The 16,170-nt window shown below is 55.3% G+C and overlaps 3 protein-coding genes across 3 annotated transcripts; 2 read left to right on the top strand and 1 right to left on the bottom strand.

Moving 5' to 3' along the window:
• Nucleotides 1–3,703: 3,703 nt before the first annotated feature.
• Nucleotides 3,704–5,413, bottom strand: LAESUDRAFT_755505 (uncharacterized protein; the record flags this gene model as incomplete). The annotated part of the gene is made up of 2 exons (XM_040912031.1): nt 3,704–4,761; nt 4,822–5,413. The coding sequence occupies 2 exons, from the start codon at nt 5,411–5,413 to the stop codon at nt 3,704–3,706; spliced, it is 1,650 nt and encodes a 549-aa protein (XP_040768591.1).
• A 3,372-nt stretch (nt 5,414–8,785) lies between these two features.
• Nucleotides 8,786–9,316, top strand: LAESUDRAFT_788872 (uncharacterized protein; the record flags this gene model as incomplete). The annotated part of the gene is made up of 1 exon (XM_040913911.1): nt 8,786–9,316. Exon 1 carries the CDS (start codon nt 8,858–8,860, stop codon nt 9,314–9,316), a length of 459 nt encoding a protein of 152 aa, XP_040768590.1. The 5' UTR covers nt 8,786–8,857.
• Nucleotides 9,317–15,523: 6,207 nt separating this feature from the next.
• Nucleotides 15,524–15,945, top strand: LAESUDRAFT_721241 (uncharacterized protein). The gene has a single exon (XM_040907979.1). It carries the CDS (start codon nt 15,539–15,541, stop codon nt 15,836–15,838), a length of 300 nt encoding a protein of 99 aa, XP_040768589.1. The 5' UTR covers nt 15,524–15,538; the 3' UTR covers nt 15,839–15,945.
• The last annotated feature ends 225 nt before the right edge of the window (nt 15,946–16,170 follow it).

Here is a 16,170-nt window from a genome sequence, read left to right as displayed (position 1 = left end):
GCCATGGAAGTGACGAGCGGGGCCCGCCGTCCCAAATTGAGAAGAAAAGTAAGGGGCCAGGTAGCCGTAGCCCGTTAAGGCTTGGGTTAACCTGGCTTCGACGTCGCGTTCATAGTATTTAGAAGTGAAAACAGGGTGTAGCGTCTGGGAAGGCAGGGACGGCCACAAGGACCGTATTGCAGGGGGTCGATCGGTGTAACGGAATTCGGTTTGCCAGGAGGTGGTCGCTCGCTCGCGCGCCCAGCGCCGGATCCACATCAGGGTGGGTAGGACACTATCGGGTAGGGACGTGCCTTCCTTGGCTAGCCGGTCCGCCACCTCGTTACCCAGTACACCCGTATGCCCAGGAACCCATAGCAAAGAAATGTTCAGAAGTGGGTATTGCTCCATAAGAGGAGCGAGAAGTGCCCGAAAGCGAATAGAAAAGGGCTGGCCACTGTGTGGTCGCAGCGACAGGACATTGGACAGGGCAGCGCGGTTGTCCGCGCAGAGGTAAATGTGAGTGATCATGGGGTAGGTCGCCAGAAAACCGGCAAAGCGGCTGGCGACCGCTGCCATTGCGAAGAGCTCTGCGTCGTACACCTCAGCCTGGTGGCCCATGCCCCAAGCCCGCTCGTACTTTATCGCACCCTGGTGAATGATACATGCACCTGCACCTGCTCGTCGGTTCCGCGGGGCGAGGTCGGGCTGGGCGATTTGGGAGCCGTCTGTGAAGACCCATAGGGCATCAGGGAGGGGGATGGAAGAGTGCAGAAGAGGGAAGAAAAAGGATCGTAAGTACTCTTTGGAACCGTCTTTGGTAGGCGGGGGGACGCAGACGCGAACCCGCTCACCCCACGGATGCGCAGGATCCCAGGGCGGCTGCAACCAGGGGAGCAGGCGCGCCGCCCGCGTGGGCAGGGTTTGCTCGAGCACATCCACTGCACTGGTGCCGTGGTGGATAGGGATGGCGGGGTTAAGGAGGGAGAAGTTGGGCGAGTGGGCAGTGCGGTTGGCTGCCAGGCAGTGGGTCACCGGATGGGACGCGGAGAGGGTGAGGAGGCGAGCTGCGGCAAGGCCGTTGAGCTTGTCGAGCTGGTGTCGCATTGGCAGGACGCTGGATATAAGGTTGAGGACGTGGTGGGGGGTAGACCGCCATGCTCCCATGAACCACCGCAGAGCGTTGTTTTGTACCTGTTGCAAAGGCTGAAAGAGTGAGCATGGGCCCCGCGGGTTATACCACACGGGGCTACCAAAGGTGATACGGGAAGGATGGTGGTAAGGTATAGTAAGCGAGCTTGCGCGACCGTCATGCCTCGCTGTGTGTTGGCGAGCATGCGGAACGCAGCTACGCGGGACGAAGCCCTGGCCGCCATGACACGAATGTGGTGGGTGAAGGTTAGGCGTCTGTCGTACCAGATACCGAGCCATCTCAGATATGAAGCGGGCTGTATGGTGACATCCCTTCCGTCCCACTGAATCTGCAGGGGAGGGTTGATGTCAAGGGAGCGTCTCGGGGAGGTAAAATGGATAAGCTCTGTTTTCGCCATGCCAATGGTCAGCCCAAGCTGGCGAAGCGTGGCGCCCACACTCGGCAGAGTGCGCTGGATGATGGTCGTGTTCTCGTTCAGCGAGGGAGAAACGATGAGGAGGGAAAAATCGTCGACGTAGCCCGCCGTGGACTGCTGGGGATGCGCGAATGGATCAAGATTCGCATACAGCGGGGAAGAGTAGATGGTAGAGAGGACTGGCGACAGAGGCGATCCCTGTGGGATGCCGAGCGCAGCGACGTGGTATGACGGACCCAGCTCTGAATTGAGTTTGGGCCGCACAGTGCGCGAAGAAAGGAAGGACATGGTCCAAAGGACCTCATTCATGGGAAAGCCCATAGAAAGGAGAGCAGAATGAAGGACGTCGTGGCGAATGTTATTGTAATAGCCCTCGACATCCATGCACAGTAAGGTAGCAGAGAAACCGTTTTCCCAGGCGGTGCGTACACGGTGCATCAGAGTGACTCCGGCATCCACGACGGAATGCTGGCCCCGCCCACCAAACTGTGAGCCGGGCACAAGATTGTGAGCACCGATCTGGAAGTTGAAACGAGCAGCAACCACTTTCTCGAGGACCTTGCTTAAGGTTTCCAGGAGAGCAATTGGTCGGTGGGACTTGGGTGCGGTGTAATCCGCCTTGCCCGGCTTGGGCAAGTACACAACCGCCGTAGCCCGAAGTGGGGCGGGGAGGTAACCCAGGCGCAAAGAAGAGAAAAGAAAATGGAAAAGAGCATGATGCGCACCAGACCGCCAGACCCATTTAAGGAGCCGCCACGACACTCCGGAGATGCCAGGTGCTGAATAGTTAGACGCAGCCTCGATGGCGGCAGTGACTTCAGTGACAAGGAGAGGACGGTCTGGGTGCGCTGCCGGAGGCGCAGAGGTAAAAAGAGGAGGCAGATCAGGCAAGGGCGGAGACGCCGGAAAATAGAAACGTGTGAGTAGACGACCCGCGTCGGCAGGGAGAGAGCCAGTCTCCCCGTCCGCGCGGATGACGGGCAGCGGTGGCGCCCGCACTCCTTTGGTCCAGGAGGTGAGTCGCCAGGGGTCGGTGTGCTGGAGTCACGCGACTGCCTCCCGGGTCCAATCCTTCCGAGCTTGTCGGATGGTGGTCGAGAGGGCGGCTTTGGCTGCTCGCCTTTCCTCACGAGTAGGCGCCACCTGGACATTTGCGCGGGCAGTGTCGCACGCATCGTTCCACCAGAGCTGGGAGGCCCGAGGAGCATGTGTGCGTCGGGGGAACACTTCGTGGCAGGCCACGGACATTGCTCGCAGCAGAGCCTGAGCGCCCGCGTCGAGGTCGTCATTGGTGGTATAGTTGGCCGGCGGTGGGGACAGCGCCAGCTCGCGGGCAAGGCACGTGTTCCAGTCGTCTCGTTTGGACACATCGACTCAAAAGCCAAGGTCAGCATCTATAGGGTGAGCAACGTGAGAGAGAGTAGAGGTTAGTAGAGCGTGATCAGATTCAAAGGATGTGGGAGTAGCAGCGACTCCGTGAACGTGAAACTGCGCACTGGAGGTCACGCAGACCAGATCGATGATGGTGCCTGAGAGCAGGTCTCCATTCACCATGTGGGTGGGTTGATCGAGGTCATTAAGGATTTCGAGCGACTCGCGCTCTAGCCACCCTGCGAAGGCGGTGGAGGCAGTGGAAGCAGAGCGGGAGGCCCGTCCGGTCCACGACCATAGGGGGTGGTGGAGATTAAAATCTCCGGTGACAAGGAGGTTCGCTCGTGGCAGGAAAGGGATGTCATAGAGAGTGGGCAGGACGCGGTGTTGGGCTCGCGAGCCTTCGTTATAGCAATTGACCACGAAGAAAGTATGGGTGGGATCAGAGCGGGAAACGAAATGAAGAACGACTACATCTGGGTCCGACACCAGGTCGGTACGCATGGATATATGGTAAGTGTTTAAGAGTACGCGTCGGACCAGGATACTGGCTCGAGGTCGCAGCAGCGCAGAGGTTGAGGGGAAATGAAAAGTGTCCAGGCCATAGGGCCGGACATTGACGTGACCAAAAACAACAGTGCCTGACTCAGAGCCATGGGGGGTATCAATGCCAATTTGCCCCCACCACGGTTCTTGAAGGAAATAGATATCGTAGGAAGTGGAAGAAACGAAACCGTGAACGCGCGGATTAGACCGGGCCACATTCAGATGCGCAATTGTGATATTCATGATGAGGGGTTGGTGCGCGAGATGGGGATGCGGTAATCTTTCCGCGCGGGGCAGGTGGTGTCAGCGGCATTGTGACCGTTGGTGCCACAGACCACGCAGAAATAGTGAGCAGACTCGCAAGGCTGATCGGCCAGGTGAGCCTCATGATTGCAGACAAGGCAGGCCTGCCGATGCATATCGGACGTGTGAGTAGTCTTTCCACAGAAGCGGCACACCTGTGCCCGCTTCTTGCAGTGACTTTCGAGATGTGTGAGGCGCCAGCAACGAGTGCACTGACGGAATACGGGACGATCTTTCGACTTCTTAACCATTAGGCGCGAACCATAAAACCATATAAAGCCAGCGGCGTCACCGTGGTTGTCACGCCCGAGGAGGTTGCGCGCGCAGAAGTCGCGGTGCATATCCTCAATAGAAACGATAAGGGAGGATTTCCCGAGCTGCTCGCAGTGCTCAGGGGGAACGACAAATCCGGGAAGACCATTGAAGTGAATGGAGGAAAACATGGAGTTGCGGCGGAGCTCCGCCAGAATCTCCTCCTCGGTGAGCATGTCTCCCGAGTCAGGGTGACGGAGCGGGCAGCTCGGAATGAAAAGTTTAGTCACCGGAGCAAGAGGGCGGAAGTCTTGTGGGACAGATGCCTGCTCTCGAGGGCCCGGTGCAGGGGACGGTGCACGTGGGACCACGCCCAGCAGATGACGGATGGGCCGGAGACACTCCTTGATGAGCGCATCCGGGGAATCATGCGAGAACGCCGCTTGGACCTTGGTTGGTCCAGCGAAACGAAGACCGAGAAAACGTACCTTCGCCCACGCGGGGGTCTCGCGCAGGCGTGTATGGACCTTGGCATACCATTGGGGCATGGTACCCCCTGCTTCGATGGCGGCATGCTGCTCGGGAGTAATGAGAAGGACGTAGCACTTTTCGCGGTTCCTGGCAGCCACCTGTGCCATAGATTGGGCATTCGGGGCCTGTGTCGCAGGCTGCGTGGTAGGCTGCGCTGCATGGGCAGCAGCATTGGAGTCGGCGGCGGGGGCACGTTGTCGACCAGTACGGACTGGCGGTTGGGGTCACGGTCCCTCGGGGGCCTGAGGAGGCTGTGGCAGCGGACGCCCACGTACGAGCTGGGCCTCGATAGCCGACAGTCGCGTGTTGATGGCTGACGTGGCCATACGGACGCCGTCCTCGACAGCCTTAGTCAGGGCAGCCTGCACGTCGATGCCGACAGGGAGGGCGCCTTCCGTGCGCGGGCGGGTGTGCGGAACCTCGTCCATGAGTGCGTCGTCGTCGAGAAGGATGGCTGCTTCGCTAAGCCGTTGATGGAAGAGACCTTGGTAGAGGTTTAGGACCCGGACACCAGCCTCTGTGTCGACGATGAGGGGGTCGCGCACGAGAGCGTCGTGGAAGTCGCGAAGGCAGGTAGAGAGCGCGACAGCGCAGTTTTCGAATTCGTCGGAGTATGATGCGGCCTCGTAGGGGCCTTCGATAACGCGCTGCACGCCGGTAGCAAGGTTGTTCAGATTATTGCGCAGAGATCTAATGATGTCGCACATATGATTGTGGACCGGCGGGTGCGGGGGCGCCGGCCCTGGGGCTGACGTCGTCGTGCTCGCTGGCAGTGGAGACCCTCCCGGGGGAGTACGCTCGACACCTATGCCCTCCATGGTCGATTCGCTGGCGGTCGCTTGTTGGGCGCCTATAGCGGACATGGTGGTACGGGAAAAAGAAGAGTAGTGATATGTTTCCAAGCCTACACACGAGCACCATCAATGGCATTTCCGCGACAACACACTCATTATCAACAGGAGGCACGCCTCGGCCACAATTGACTACACCAACAAATGCATGTCTCATGCCATCTGTCAATTGCAGACATCCATGCAACAAAGGAAATTGACGCAACAGATAATGATCGACAACAGTGCGACTATCCGGCCTCACCACATGCAACTCATCATGTATCAAGTCGAACACTGCAATGAACGATGGACATACCAGAGAGCACCGATGCTCACATAACATAGACTGTAAGCCCACGACAGTGCATTTCTGCAAATCACAGTGGATGTGGTGCAATCGAGCAGCATCCTTCAGGGATTGATATAGAAACTGACTAGCAACAAAGGACAACAGAACATCGACAGCAACAGATTGAACATTTGTCACCCAAGATGAGTCGAACATATTGGTCAGCCACAGACCCCTGAATAACACTGACGTGTGGAGTGATAGAAGATAGGAGGAGCCAAGTAGCACCGAAAAGCCCACTCACATTGGAGGTCAGACAAACACAGGACCTGCGAGCAGCACCCCCCACTGAAGGGGTTCAAATACCATCAGAGTGATGTGACCGCACAAGCTCTGCAACATCAGTCATCGATGCTGACATTGATTGATCAACACGAAACAACTGGAGGAATGCAATACAGCGTATGAGAAGCAAAACAGCTATATGTAGACTGAAATCAGCATCACAATGACAGTGATGCTATAATGTAGCACGAACTGTAAAAAGCGATGTGAAGCGCAATGGATACACTGGTAGACATCACCACCGAGAACACAGTCATCGTGGATGCCAACAGAGGAGTGCAGACGGGAGACGTAGCCACAGCACAATTTACGTAAGTATACTTTCTGTAAAAGGATCTTGATGCAGCTTAGGGCTTATATAAGCACCTGCGATTCCACAACTCCAATAGCCAAATTTGTTATTTGGAACTGCCGTCCACAACCTCCACGACAGGTCTACTTCAAAAGGCTACAACATGCAGCTATCTTTCCATGATTGCAGTACCTCGAGCTTTCTAGTCATCGACCATTTGGTGTTGACTTTCCTGGCCAGCCCGCTGTGTGGCCAGGAGTTCGGGAGTCACCTGCTCTCTAGAAGATGGCTCCACAGGGCCAAACTGATGGCCCGTCCCATTGTAGCCATGCTCTATTATATACACGCATGCTACTACTCTCCCACACCAGTGGCGCAGGTCACACTGGGGCCTCTCACATCCATGCTCTGCATCCAGATTTCAACACGCCCCCTCGACCTAGCCACTGCTGTGTCTATCCCATTGTGAGCCACATGCCTGTACCGCACTTCCTGTTCCCAGGGATGCCAGTCTCCATTCCATGTGCTTCCCTGCCCACCTCAGTCCGTATACCAGTCCCGGCGCCCCCTGATCTTGGGTTCCGGTCTCCGTACCATATGCATCCCGTATGTGCCCATTTTCGGTGACTTTCTATAGCACGCCCACGCACTCGTCGCTCGCTCAGTCTGCACGCCAGTCCTGATGCCTCTTGGATTCAGGTCTTGGTCTCTGTTTTGTGCGCGCTCCATGCAAGCGCCTCACTGGGCTTTTCTTCAGCGCTCCATGTGCTGTGGCTGTGCCGCTTTGTCAGACTGCCAGCCTGTCTCACTCGGCATCTGCTCAGGCCACCCTTTGACGCCCTGCTCTGCCCATTGCCTCACTGGTAGGCCCGCCCTTGTGCAGTGCCTCCCCCTGCACCTGGTGTCTTGCGTTGGAAGGAGAGTGCACACAGCACTCAGGTACACTCTTGTCGCAAGCGGAAAGAAGTGACCAGTCAGACGGTTGGAGTGACATGCCCTAGCAATGAGTGTGTGTCGTACGATAGGGTCCGACTGTGGCATTAGTCAATAAATAACGGACTGAGAAGATGTACATACCTTGGTAGTTTACTATGTCTAAATGACTCTAACGAGGTCCTGTCACAAAGCACCAAAGCACTTAACCCAATTAAGGGCAAGTCTGCTTTTGTGACCTGCACAAATGATCCCACATAAAAAGCCTGCCACAAGGGCTAGGCTGAGGACGCGCGCAGTGGTATGTAGTCTGGAAATGGGGCTCAAAGGGCCCTTAGTCTTATGCTCACAACTAGGGGGTGAATTGGCTTGTTAGGCCGCATGCAATAGAATAATGAATCTAAGGTTCTCCCTTAGATCCTCATGGGCTTATATACATGTAGGGATGGACCTTGGTCACTCTAACTAAGGTGTACCTACTGGGGTCCTGTCCTTTCTACATGTGAACATATTGCCAAAACCAGTAATGGTTCTGGACTTTGCTATGGCAACTATCTATAAAGGCCGTGGATATGCCAAGGTAATCCTACTTTACCCAATGAGATAATTGCCTGAAGGTGGTGCCACTATTTGAGTGACTGAAGTGGTGCCACTTATTGAGTGGCCAATGGGGGTTCTGCCATAGCGCATATTCTAATGCTGGTGCTACTATTTGGCAGCCATGTAGTTGTTGCTGCTATTAAGCAGCGAATTGGGTGCTTGCTAGCTTGATGGTCCAATGAGCACAGGTAAGCCTATTGTGGGCCAAAGAGTTCCATTCTGGGCAAGTGGCCTGGTGTCACGTGACCAACGCCTGATAACTTCTGAATAGCGCAAGTGGCCAGTGTCACATGACTGGGTGGCTGAATCATGGGCGCTTGGTGGTCATGTGGTAGACACAGTCATATCCGTGATGTATGTGGTGGTATTGTGCTGTTTGTCTAAGCATCCACTTTGTAAGACCAATATGAATGTTGACGTCCCAATAACCACTTGTGGTTGCTGAATGATGACTTTATTGGTGCAAAAAGAAAGGTGCCACTTAATACTGTGACAGGTCCCTGGACAACGGACTCGTCTTTGCTGTGCTTAGACCGGGAAACTCCTAGATAAACTACCCCCATACCTTATTCTTTGGCCTCTGCTGCATCTGCTCGCATTCTCCCTGTGCAACTGGCATCAACCTGACATGTCTGAGACAACCGAAACCACGAAGTTCCCTCTCTTGGGTGAGGGCAACTATGGCGAGTGGGCAATCCAGATGGAAGTGGAGCTGAACAGGAAGGAGCTGTGAGAGGTGATGACGATTGAAACATTGCCACCGATGGATGCGACGGAGATGGAGGCAGCAGTGTGGCTGGAGGCAAAAAAGGCCAAGCACTTGACGACCAAGATGGCGAAAGCATGGGCGGAAATGGTGCTGTGGGTATTGGCAGGGCAGCTGGTGCACTTGGTGAGTCGTGACCCTATGGAGTGCTGGGCGATTCTGGTGCAGGTGCACTGAGCGTACAGGTTTGCGACCCGACTAGTGATGCAGTGATGCTTCTACAGGGCGGTGAAGGGCCCCGACGAGGCGATGTCAGCGTGGATTGGGTGGGTGAAGAAAATGGCTGCAGATCTGGAATACGCCGGGGTAAAAGTAGAAAAAGAGGACATGGTGTTGGGACTCACCATGGGCCTTGTAGAACACTATGACCAGCTCGTAGTCGCACTCGACTCGATCCCACCCGAACAGCTCACTGTCGCAAATGTTACAGCGAGACTTCTGAATGAGGAGACCCACCAAAAGGATACGGAGGATGACCAGGATGTGGTGGCCATGATGGCTAAGGCTGGGAAAGGGAAGTGGAAGGCAGCTGCAGGGGGCGAGAAGCATAAGTGCTTCAAGTGCAGAGGAATAGGGCACGTATGGAAGGACTGCCCGACCAAGTCCGATGATGGCAAGGACAACTCAGATGATGAGGAAGGGAAGCCGGACGACAAGGGTGCGAAGGCCAAGGTGGCGTATACTGACGGCCATATTTGCCTATTCTGATGGCTTGATGACGGTGATCGGGGGGCGTGTTAGAAGGAGAGTGCGCACAGCACTCAGGTATGCTCTTGTCGCAAGCGGGGAGAAGTGGCCGGTCAGATGGTCGGAGCGGCGTGCCCTAGCAACGCGTGCACATCATATGATAGGGTCCAACCTTCCTCTTCCAGCAACCACCATGTCTGCTTTAGGTGCCCAACCAGTGACCACCAGCGATGTTGACATGGAGGCCTCCAGCGTTGAGCCTATTGCTCCACTGCAAAGTAATGCTACCGTACCCCCCACACCGACTGCCCCACCCACCTGGGCCTCACAAGTTGAGGAACAAGACACGACAATGGTGCGATTCGTTGGCCTCTTGCGCCACGTCACCAACAACATCAAGTCATTGGATGGCACTATTCAGCTCATCGTCCGAGACACCAACCCTACCACCTTTATCGACGACTTCGCCCAGGTCGTCAGCCTTCTCACTACCACCTGCCACGAGCTCCACACTGAGCTCATGTCCGATCGAGTTCTTTTCACTTCTGGCCCAGGCGTTGAGGCCATAAAAATCTTTGAACATTTCTTTACAGACATGGCCCCCTTCCAGTTTCACGATTATGATGAGGAGCTGCCCGAGCTGCCCATCCCACCCAGCTCTCATCGGTGCCTCGACACCAGCCTCCCTGTGAGCATCGACCTTCAGGCTGCAGTTGTCAAGGCCGTGGAGGACGGCGTCCGCATGGCCAACATGACCATCACCACGAGGCTTACGGCTATCAAGGCACAACTTGCTCACAGCCAGCCACCCCCGCCGCCACCACCCCTAAAGCCGAATAGCCCACAGCAACCATCCGCCGTGCCTGCTGGCTGCAAACGCACAGAAAGCCCCAATGTGGCGGCCATGGCCAAACCTACTGTGCAGGCACTGGCCGGTCCCACCATGGCCCAAGTGGCTGCCAAACCTCGCGAGAAGAGCTACGTGCTCCTCCTCACCCCCACGCAGCACACCTCCATCGAGAAAGGTGGATCCATGCCCCAATGGTATGCCAAAATCAATACCTGCCTGCACGAAATGCCAGCGTGGACAAAGGTAAATTTCCTCAGGCTCCATTTCACTGGACCTATCAAGGTCATGGTGGTGTTCTCGAATGATTCCTCGGATGCTCTCATCTGCGAATGTCTATGCCCTATCAGGCATTTGCTTGGTGTTGTACCCCATGCATCCTCACCAGTGCCAGGCCCACGCGAGCTGGCCATCATGCCACAGGACTTCCGTCTGCTTGCTCCAGTTATGAAATTGTTCATCCTGAGCTGCCCTCTTCGCCACTCAGACACGGGTGTTATGCTCACTGAGGAGAAGATTCTTGCGGAGCTTCGTCGCAACTCCATGTTCTCCACTGTGCATTTCAATGGACTACCAGCATTCACCATTCCCTCTGAGCAGCAAGAGCAGCTGGAGAAACCGTCCATCATTGTGTCTGTTGAGGACACCCACCGCAATTTCTGCACGCGAAACCTTCTTGGTCACGATAACCGTGGCGATGCAGCTGGCTTCATATGGTTTTATGGTTCCTGCATGACTGTAAAGAAGTCAAAAGACAGACCCATCTTCTGTCAGTGCACACACTGCTGGTGCCTCACCCACCTTGAAAGTCACTGCAAAAAGTGCACCCCCGTGTGCTGCTTCTGTGGTAAAACCAATCACACAGCTGACAAGCACCATCAGGCATGTCTGATGTGCAACCATGAGAACCATCCAACGAGGCAGCCCTGTGACCCCACCCACTACTTCTGCATCATCTACGGCACTAACAGCCACAGTGCTGCAGACTCCACATGCCCTGCATGGAAAGACTACTGCATTCCCATTTTGCGCATAAATCCTTCCTCATGAATATCACAACCACCCATCTGAATGTGGCCTCATCTAATCCGCGCGTCCACGGTTTCATTTCCTTTTCTTCATATGACATCTATTTTCTTCAAGAGCCGTGGTGGGGACAGATCAGTATCGATACCCCCCACAGCTCTGAGTCTGGTACTACTATCTATGGTCATGTCAATGTCCAGCCCTATGGCCTGGATGCCTTTCACTTTCATTCCACCGCCACCTTGCTGAGGCCTCGAGCCAGTATCCTGGTTCGGCGAACGCTTTTAACCACTTATCACGTCTCCATGCGTACTGACCTGGTGTCAGACCCAGACATAGTGGTGGTCCACTTTGTATCTCGCACTGATCCCTCGCTCACTTTCTTCGCCATCAATTGCTATGACGAGGGCTCACGGGCTCAACATCGCATTCTGCCTCTCCTTTACAATATTCCCTTTCCACCTAAGACGAATCTCCTCGTCACTGGTAACTTTAACCTCCACCATCCCCTATGGTCTTGGACTGGTCGCACATTGTGACTGGCCTCCTCTGCCTCCACTGCTTTCACTGGATGGTTTGAGCGTGAATCGCTTGAGATTCTTAATGACCTCGATCAGCCCACCCACATGGTTGATGATAACCTGCTCTCGGGCACCATTATCGACCTGGTCTGCACGACCTCCAGTGCGCATTTTCATGTCCACGTGTCGCTACTCCCACTCCTTTCGAGTCCGATCATGCATTGCTAACCTCTATTCTGTCACACACCACTCACCCTGTTGACATTGACCTAGGCTTCCACATCGACATGTCAAAACGCAATGACTGGGAGACTTGCCTCACCCATGAGCTGGCCCTCTCACCACTGCCATCAGCATATTCCAACACCGACGACCTGAAGGCAGGTGCACATGCCCTAATGCGGGCCATGACTGTTGCCAGCCATGAAGTCTTCCCTCGCCGTACACACGCTCACCAGGCCTCACAGCTCTGGTGGAATGATGTGTGCGACACTGCACATGCCTGCATTCAGAATGCTCACACCTGAGAGGGGCGCTGTGCTGCCAAACATGTGCTTTCCGATGTCATCCGGCAAGCCCAGAAAGACTGGACTTGAGAGGCAGTTACGTGACTCCAGCACACTAATTCCTGGCAGCTCACCTCCTGGACCAAAGAAGTGCGGGTGCCCCCACTACCCGTCATCCGAATGGCGTGGAAGTGGGCTCCCTCCCATCAGATGCGGGTCGTCTGCTCACTCAGTTTTACTTTCCTATGTCTCCACCTCTCCCTGATTTACCTCCCCTCTTTGTGCACGTACCCCCTCCGGCATGACTGGATCGCCCCCTACTGCGCTCTGAAGTGGCCACCACCATTGAGACCACGTCCAACTACTCTGCGCCCGAGGTATCTGGGATGTCTTGGTGCCTTCTGAAATGGGTTTAGCGATCTGGTGCACAGGACACTCTTTTTCATTTTCTCTCTGCTTCGTTACACATGGGATATCTCCCCACTCCACTGCGGGTGGCGGCGGTCATGTACCTACCCAAACTGGGCAAGGCAGACTATACCGCTTCCAAAGCCCACCACCCCATCGCACTCTTGGAGACCTTGAGTAAGGTCCTCGAGAAAGTGGTATCCGCCTGTTTCAATTTCCAAATAGGTGCACATAATCTTGTGTCCAGTTCTCAGTTTGGTGGGTGTGGCCAGCACTCAGTTGTGGATGCTGGTGTCACCCTCATGCATCGCATTCACACTGCCTGAGAGAACGGCTTCTCTGCCACTCTTTTATGCATGGATGTCGAGGGCTACTACAATAGCATTCGCCATGATGTCCTTCATTCCGCTTTGCTTTCTATGGGCTTTCCTGACAATGAGGTCTGTTGGACCATGTTGTTTCTTTCTTCTTGCACGGTGCAGCCCAAGCTCAACTCCGAGCTGGGACCTTCCTACCCAGTTGCTGTGCTAGGCATCCCGCAGGGCTCGCCCCTGTCACCTGTTCTCTCTACCATCTACTCTTCCCTGCTTTATGCAGATCTTGACCCCTTCGTGCACCCCCAACAATCCACCGCTGGATACGTGGATGACTTTGTGCTCCTTATCATCTCCCCTTCCCTAAATGAGAATGTGGCTATCATCCAGCACATGCTACCGTGCATGGGCACCACTCTGCATCGACTCGGGCTCACCATTGGCATGGCCAAAATTGAGCTCATGCATTTTACCTCTCCCAGACGCTCTCTAGACGTCAACCCTCCCTGCAGGTACAGTGGGAGGGGTGTATCGTCACCCTTCAGCCTGCTTCCTATCTACGCTGGCTCGGCATCTGGTATGACCATCACCTTACCTTTACCCACCATATCCGGGTCATGGCATCCAGGGCCTTGTCGCGAGTTGCCGCATTCTGCATGCTTGCTAACACCCAGCATGGTATGACGGTCGCGCAAGCCTGTTTGCTTTACCTCACCACTGTCCTCCTCATCCTCACATTTGGTAGTCCCATGTGGTACGACCCACGTGAGCCCCGCTCACTCTTTAAACCCCTGCAGCAGGTACAAACTGATGCACTACGATGGTTCATGGAAGCATGGCGGTCCACCCCTCACCATGTTCTCAACCTCATCTCGAGCATCTTACCAATGCGGCAGCAGCTCGATAAGCTCAACGGCCTCACCGCTGCCTGCCTCATCACCCTTCTGGCATTGCACCCCGTGGCCCTCTGTCTGGCTGCCAACTGCACCACCCATCCACCCAACTTCTCCCTCCTCAATCCCACTGTCTCCATTCACTACGACACTAGCACGGTGGACGTGCTCGAATGGACCCTTCCCAATTGAGCGACGTGCCTCAATCCCTGGATGCAGCCACCTTGGGAACCTGCACACCCATGGGGTGGGTGGGTTCAGGTGTGTGTACTGCCACCTACCAAAGACAGCTCCACGGATTACCTACACTCTTTCTTTTTTCCCCTCTTGCACTCCTCAGTCCCCCGCTCCGATGCCCTGTGGGTCTTCATCGATGGTTCCCAAATAGCCTAACCTGACCCGACACCGAGGAACCACAGAGCAGGTGCAGGTGCATGCATTATTCATCAGGGTGCAGTCAAGTACGAGTGGGCTTGGGGCATGGGTCACCAAGCGGAAGTCTATGATGCAGAACTCTATGTGATGACAGCAGTTGCCAGCTGCTTGGCCGGTTTTCTGGTGACCTACCCCATGATCACTCATATCTATCTATGCGTGGACAACCGTGCTGCCCTGTCCAATATCCTCTCGCTGCGCCCACACAGTGGCCAGCCTTTTTCAGCTCGCTTTCGGGCTATTCTGGCTCCTCTCATGGAGTGCCACCCTCTTTTGAATCTTTCCTTGCTATGGGTACCTGGGCATAAGGGTGTACTGGGTAACGAAGTGGCGGATCGGCTAGCTAAGGCAGGCACGTCCCTACCCGATAGTGTCCTACCCACCCTAACGTGGATCTGGCACTGGGCACATGAGCAAGCGACCACCTCCTGGCAAACCGAGTTCCGTTACACTGATCAACCCACTGCAATATGGGCCTCGTGGCCCTCCTTGCCCTCCCAGATGCTACATCCCGTTTTTACTTTTAAATATCATGAACGCGACATTGAAGCCAGATTTACCCAAGCCTTAACTGGCTACGGTTATCTGGCCCCCTATTTTTCCTCCCAGTTTGGGACAGTGGGCCCCGCTTGTCACTTCCATGGCACACCCTGTGTCTGCGATTTAACCACCCCCAGCACTCGCACCCATGTCCTGCTGCGTTGCCCACGGCATGTGCATGCACGGCACCTGCTCTTCTGCAACCCCAAACCCACCCTCCTGGACCTGCATCGGTGGTGGCATCACCCAACCAGCCTCCAGCACCTCATCTTCTTTATTTCTACTACCTCCGCCTTTTTCGCCACGGTCCTCGTACCCCCAGATCCAGGGTGATAAACCTTTTCTTCCCAGTACCTAGTGCCCCACTCCCTTTGTTTACTCATAGTCTGCATGACAAAACTTCCTCGTGTAGTCCACTTTTGTATTTACTTCCATCCAACCGCACATAGCGCAGTATACAAATAAATGTACAAAAAAAAAATATGATAGAGTCCGACCGTGGCATTAGTCAATAAATAACGGACTGAGAAGATGTACATACCTCGGTAGTTTACTACATCTAAATGACTCTAACGAGGTCCCTGGACAATGGACTCGTCTTTGCTGTGCTTAGACCGGGAAACTCCTGTTGAGTTTCCCAGCCAGCCCGCTGCATGGCTGGGAGTTCGGGAGTCGCCCGCTCTCTAGAAGATGGCTCCACGGGGCCAAACCGATGGCCCGTCCCATTGTAGCTGCACCCTATTATATACACGCATGCTACTACTCTCCCACACCAGTGGCGCAGGTCACACCGGGGCCTCTCGCCTCTGCGCTCCGTGCCCAGATTCCAACAACTCCGAGATCTTGTATCACTGCAGCAGCGCCCCGCGGTCAACCCTCTGGCCCTCACCCTCCTGCCCTCGACCTCCTGATCCCACCTCTGCCTGGTCGCACTGTCCCTCAGCTGCCCTGCAGCCTTCACACCTCGGCGACCTGCCCCAGCTCCCAGCCTTTGACCTGCCAACTGGATTACTCACCAGCCAGCATCCTGGTCCCCCAGCAGGAGCCTCGTAGTTGGTGGTTTCACATTGATTGCGGTGAGTGCCCTTTGGTCAATGGTCATCGGTTTGTGTTGACTTTCCTGGCCAGCCCGCTGTGCGGCCAGGAGTTCGGGAGTCGCCTGCTCCACGGGGCCAGTCCCATTGTAGCCGCGCCCTATTATATACACGCGCGCTACTACTCTCCCACGCCGGTGGCGCAGGTCGCACCGGGGCCTCTCGCATCCATGCTCCGCACCCAGATTCCAACATTTGGCAGTTATCAGCACCCGCCAGACTCAGCCGCTGGATCTTGCCAACGTTGATCGATGCTGATCTTTCTATTGACTAAGCAAACGCAATTTATCA

Source organism: Laetiporus sulphureus (genome assembly GCF_001632365.1).
Source record: "Laetiporus sulphureus 93-53 unplaced genomic scaffold LAESUscaffold_4, whole genome shotgun sequence".
NCBI lineage: Eukaryota > Fungi > Basidiomycota > Agaricomycetes > Polyporales > Laetiporaceae > Laetiporus > Laetiporus sulphureus.
The sequence above is the reverse complement of the archived record's forward strand: the minus strand, read 5'-3'. Positions and strand labels throughout refer to the sequence as shown.

Bases quoted from the DNA above. Each gene is read 5' to 3' on its own strand.
- LAESUDRAFT_721241 (XM_040907979.1), top strand. From the start codon at position 15,539: ATGCTACTACTCTCCCACACCAGTGGCGCAGGTCACACCGGGGCCTCT.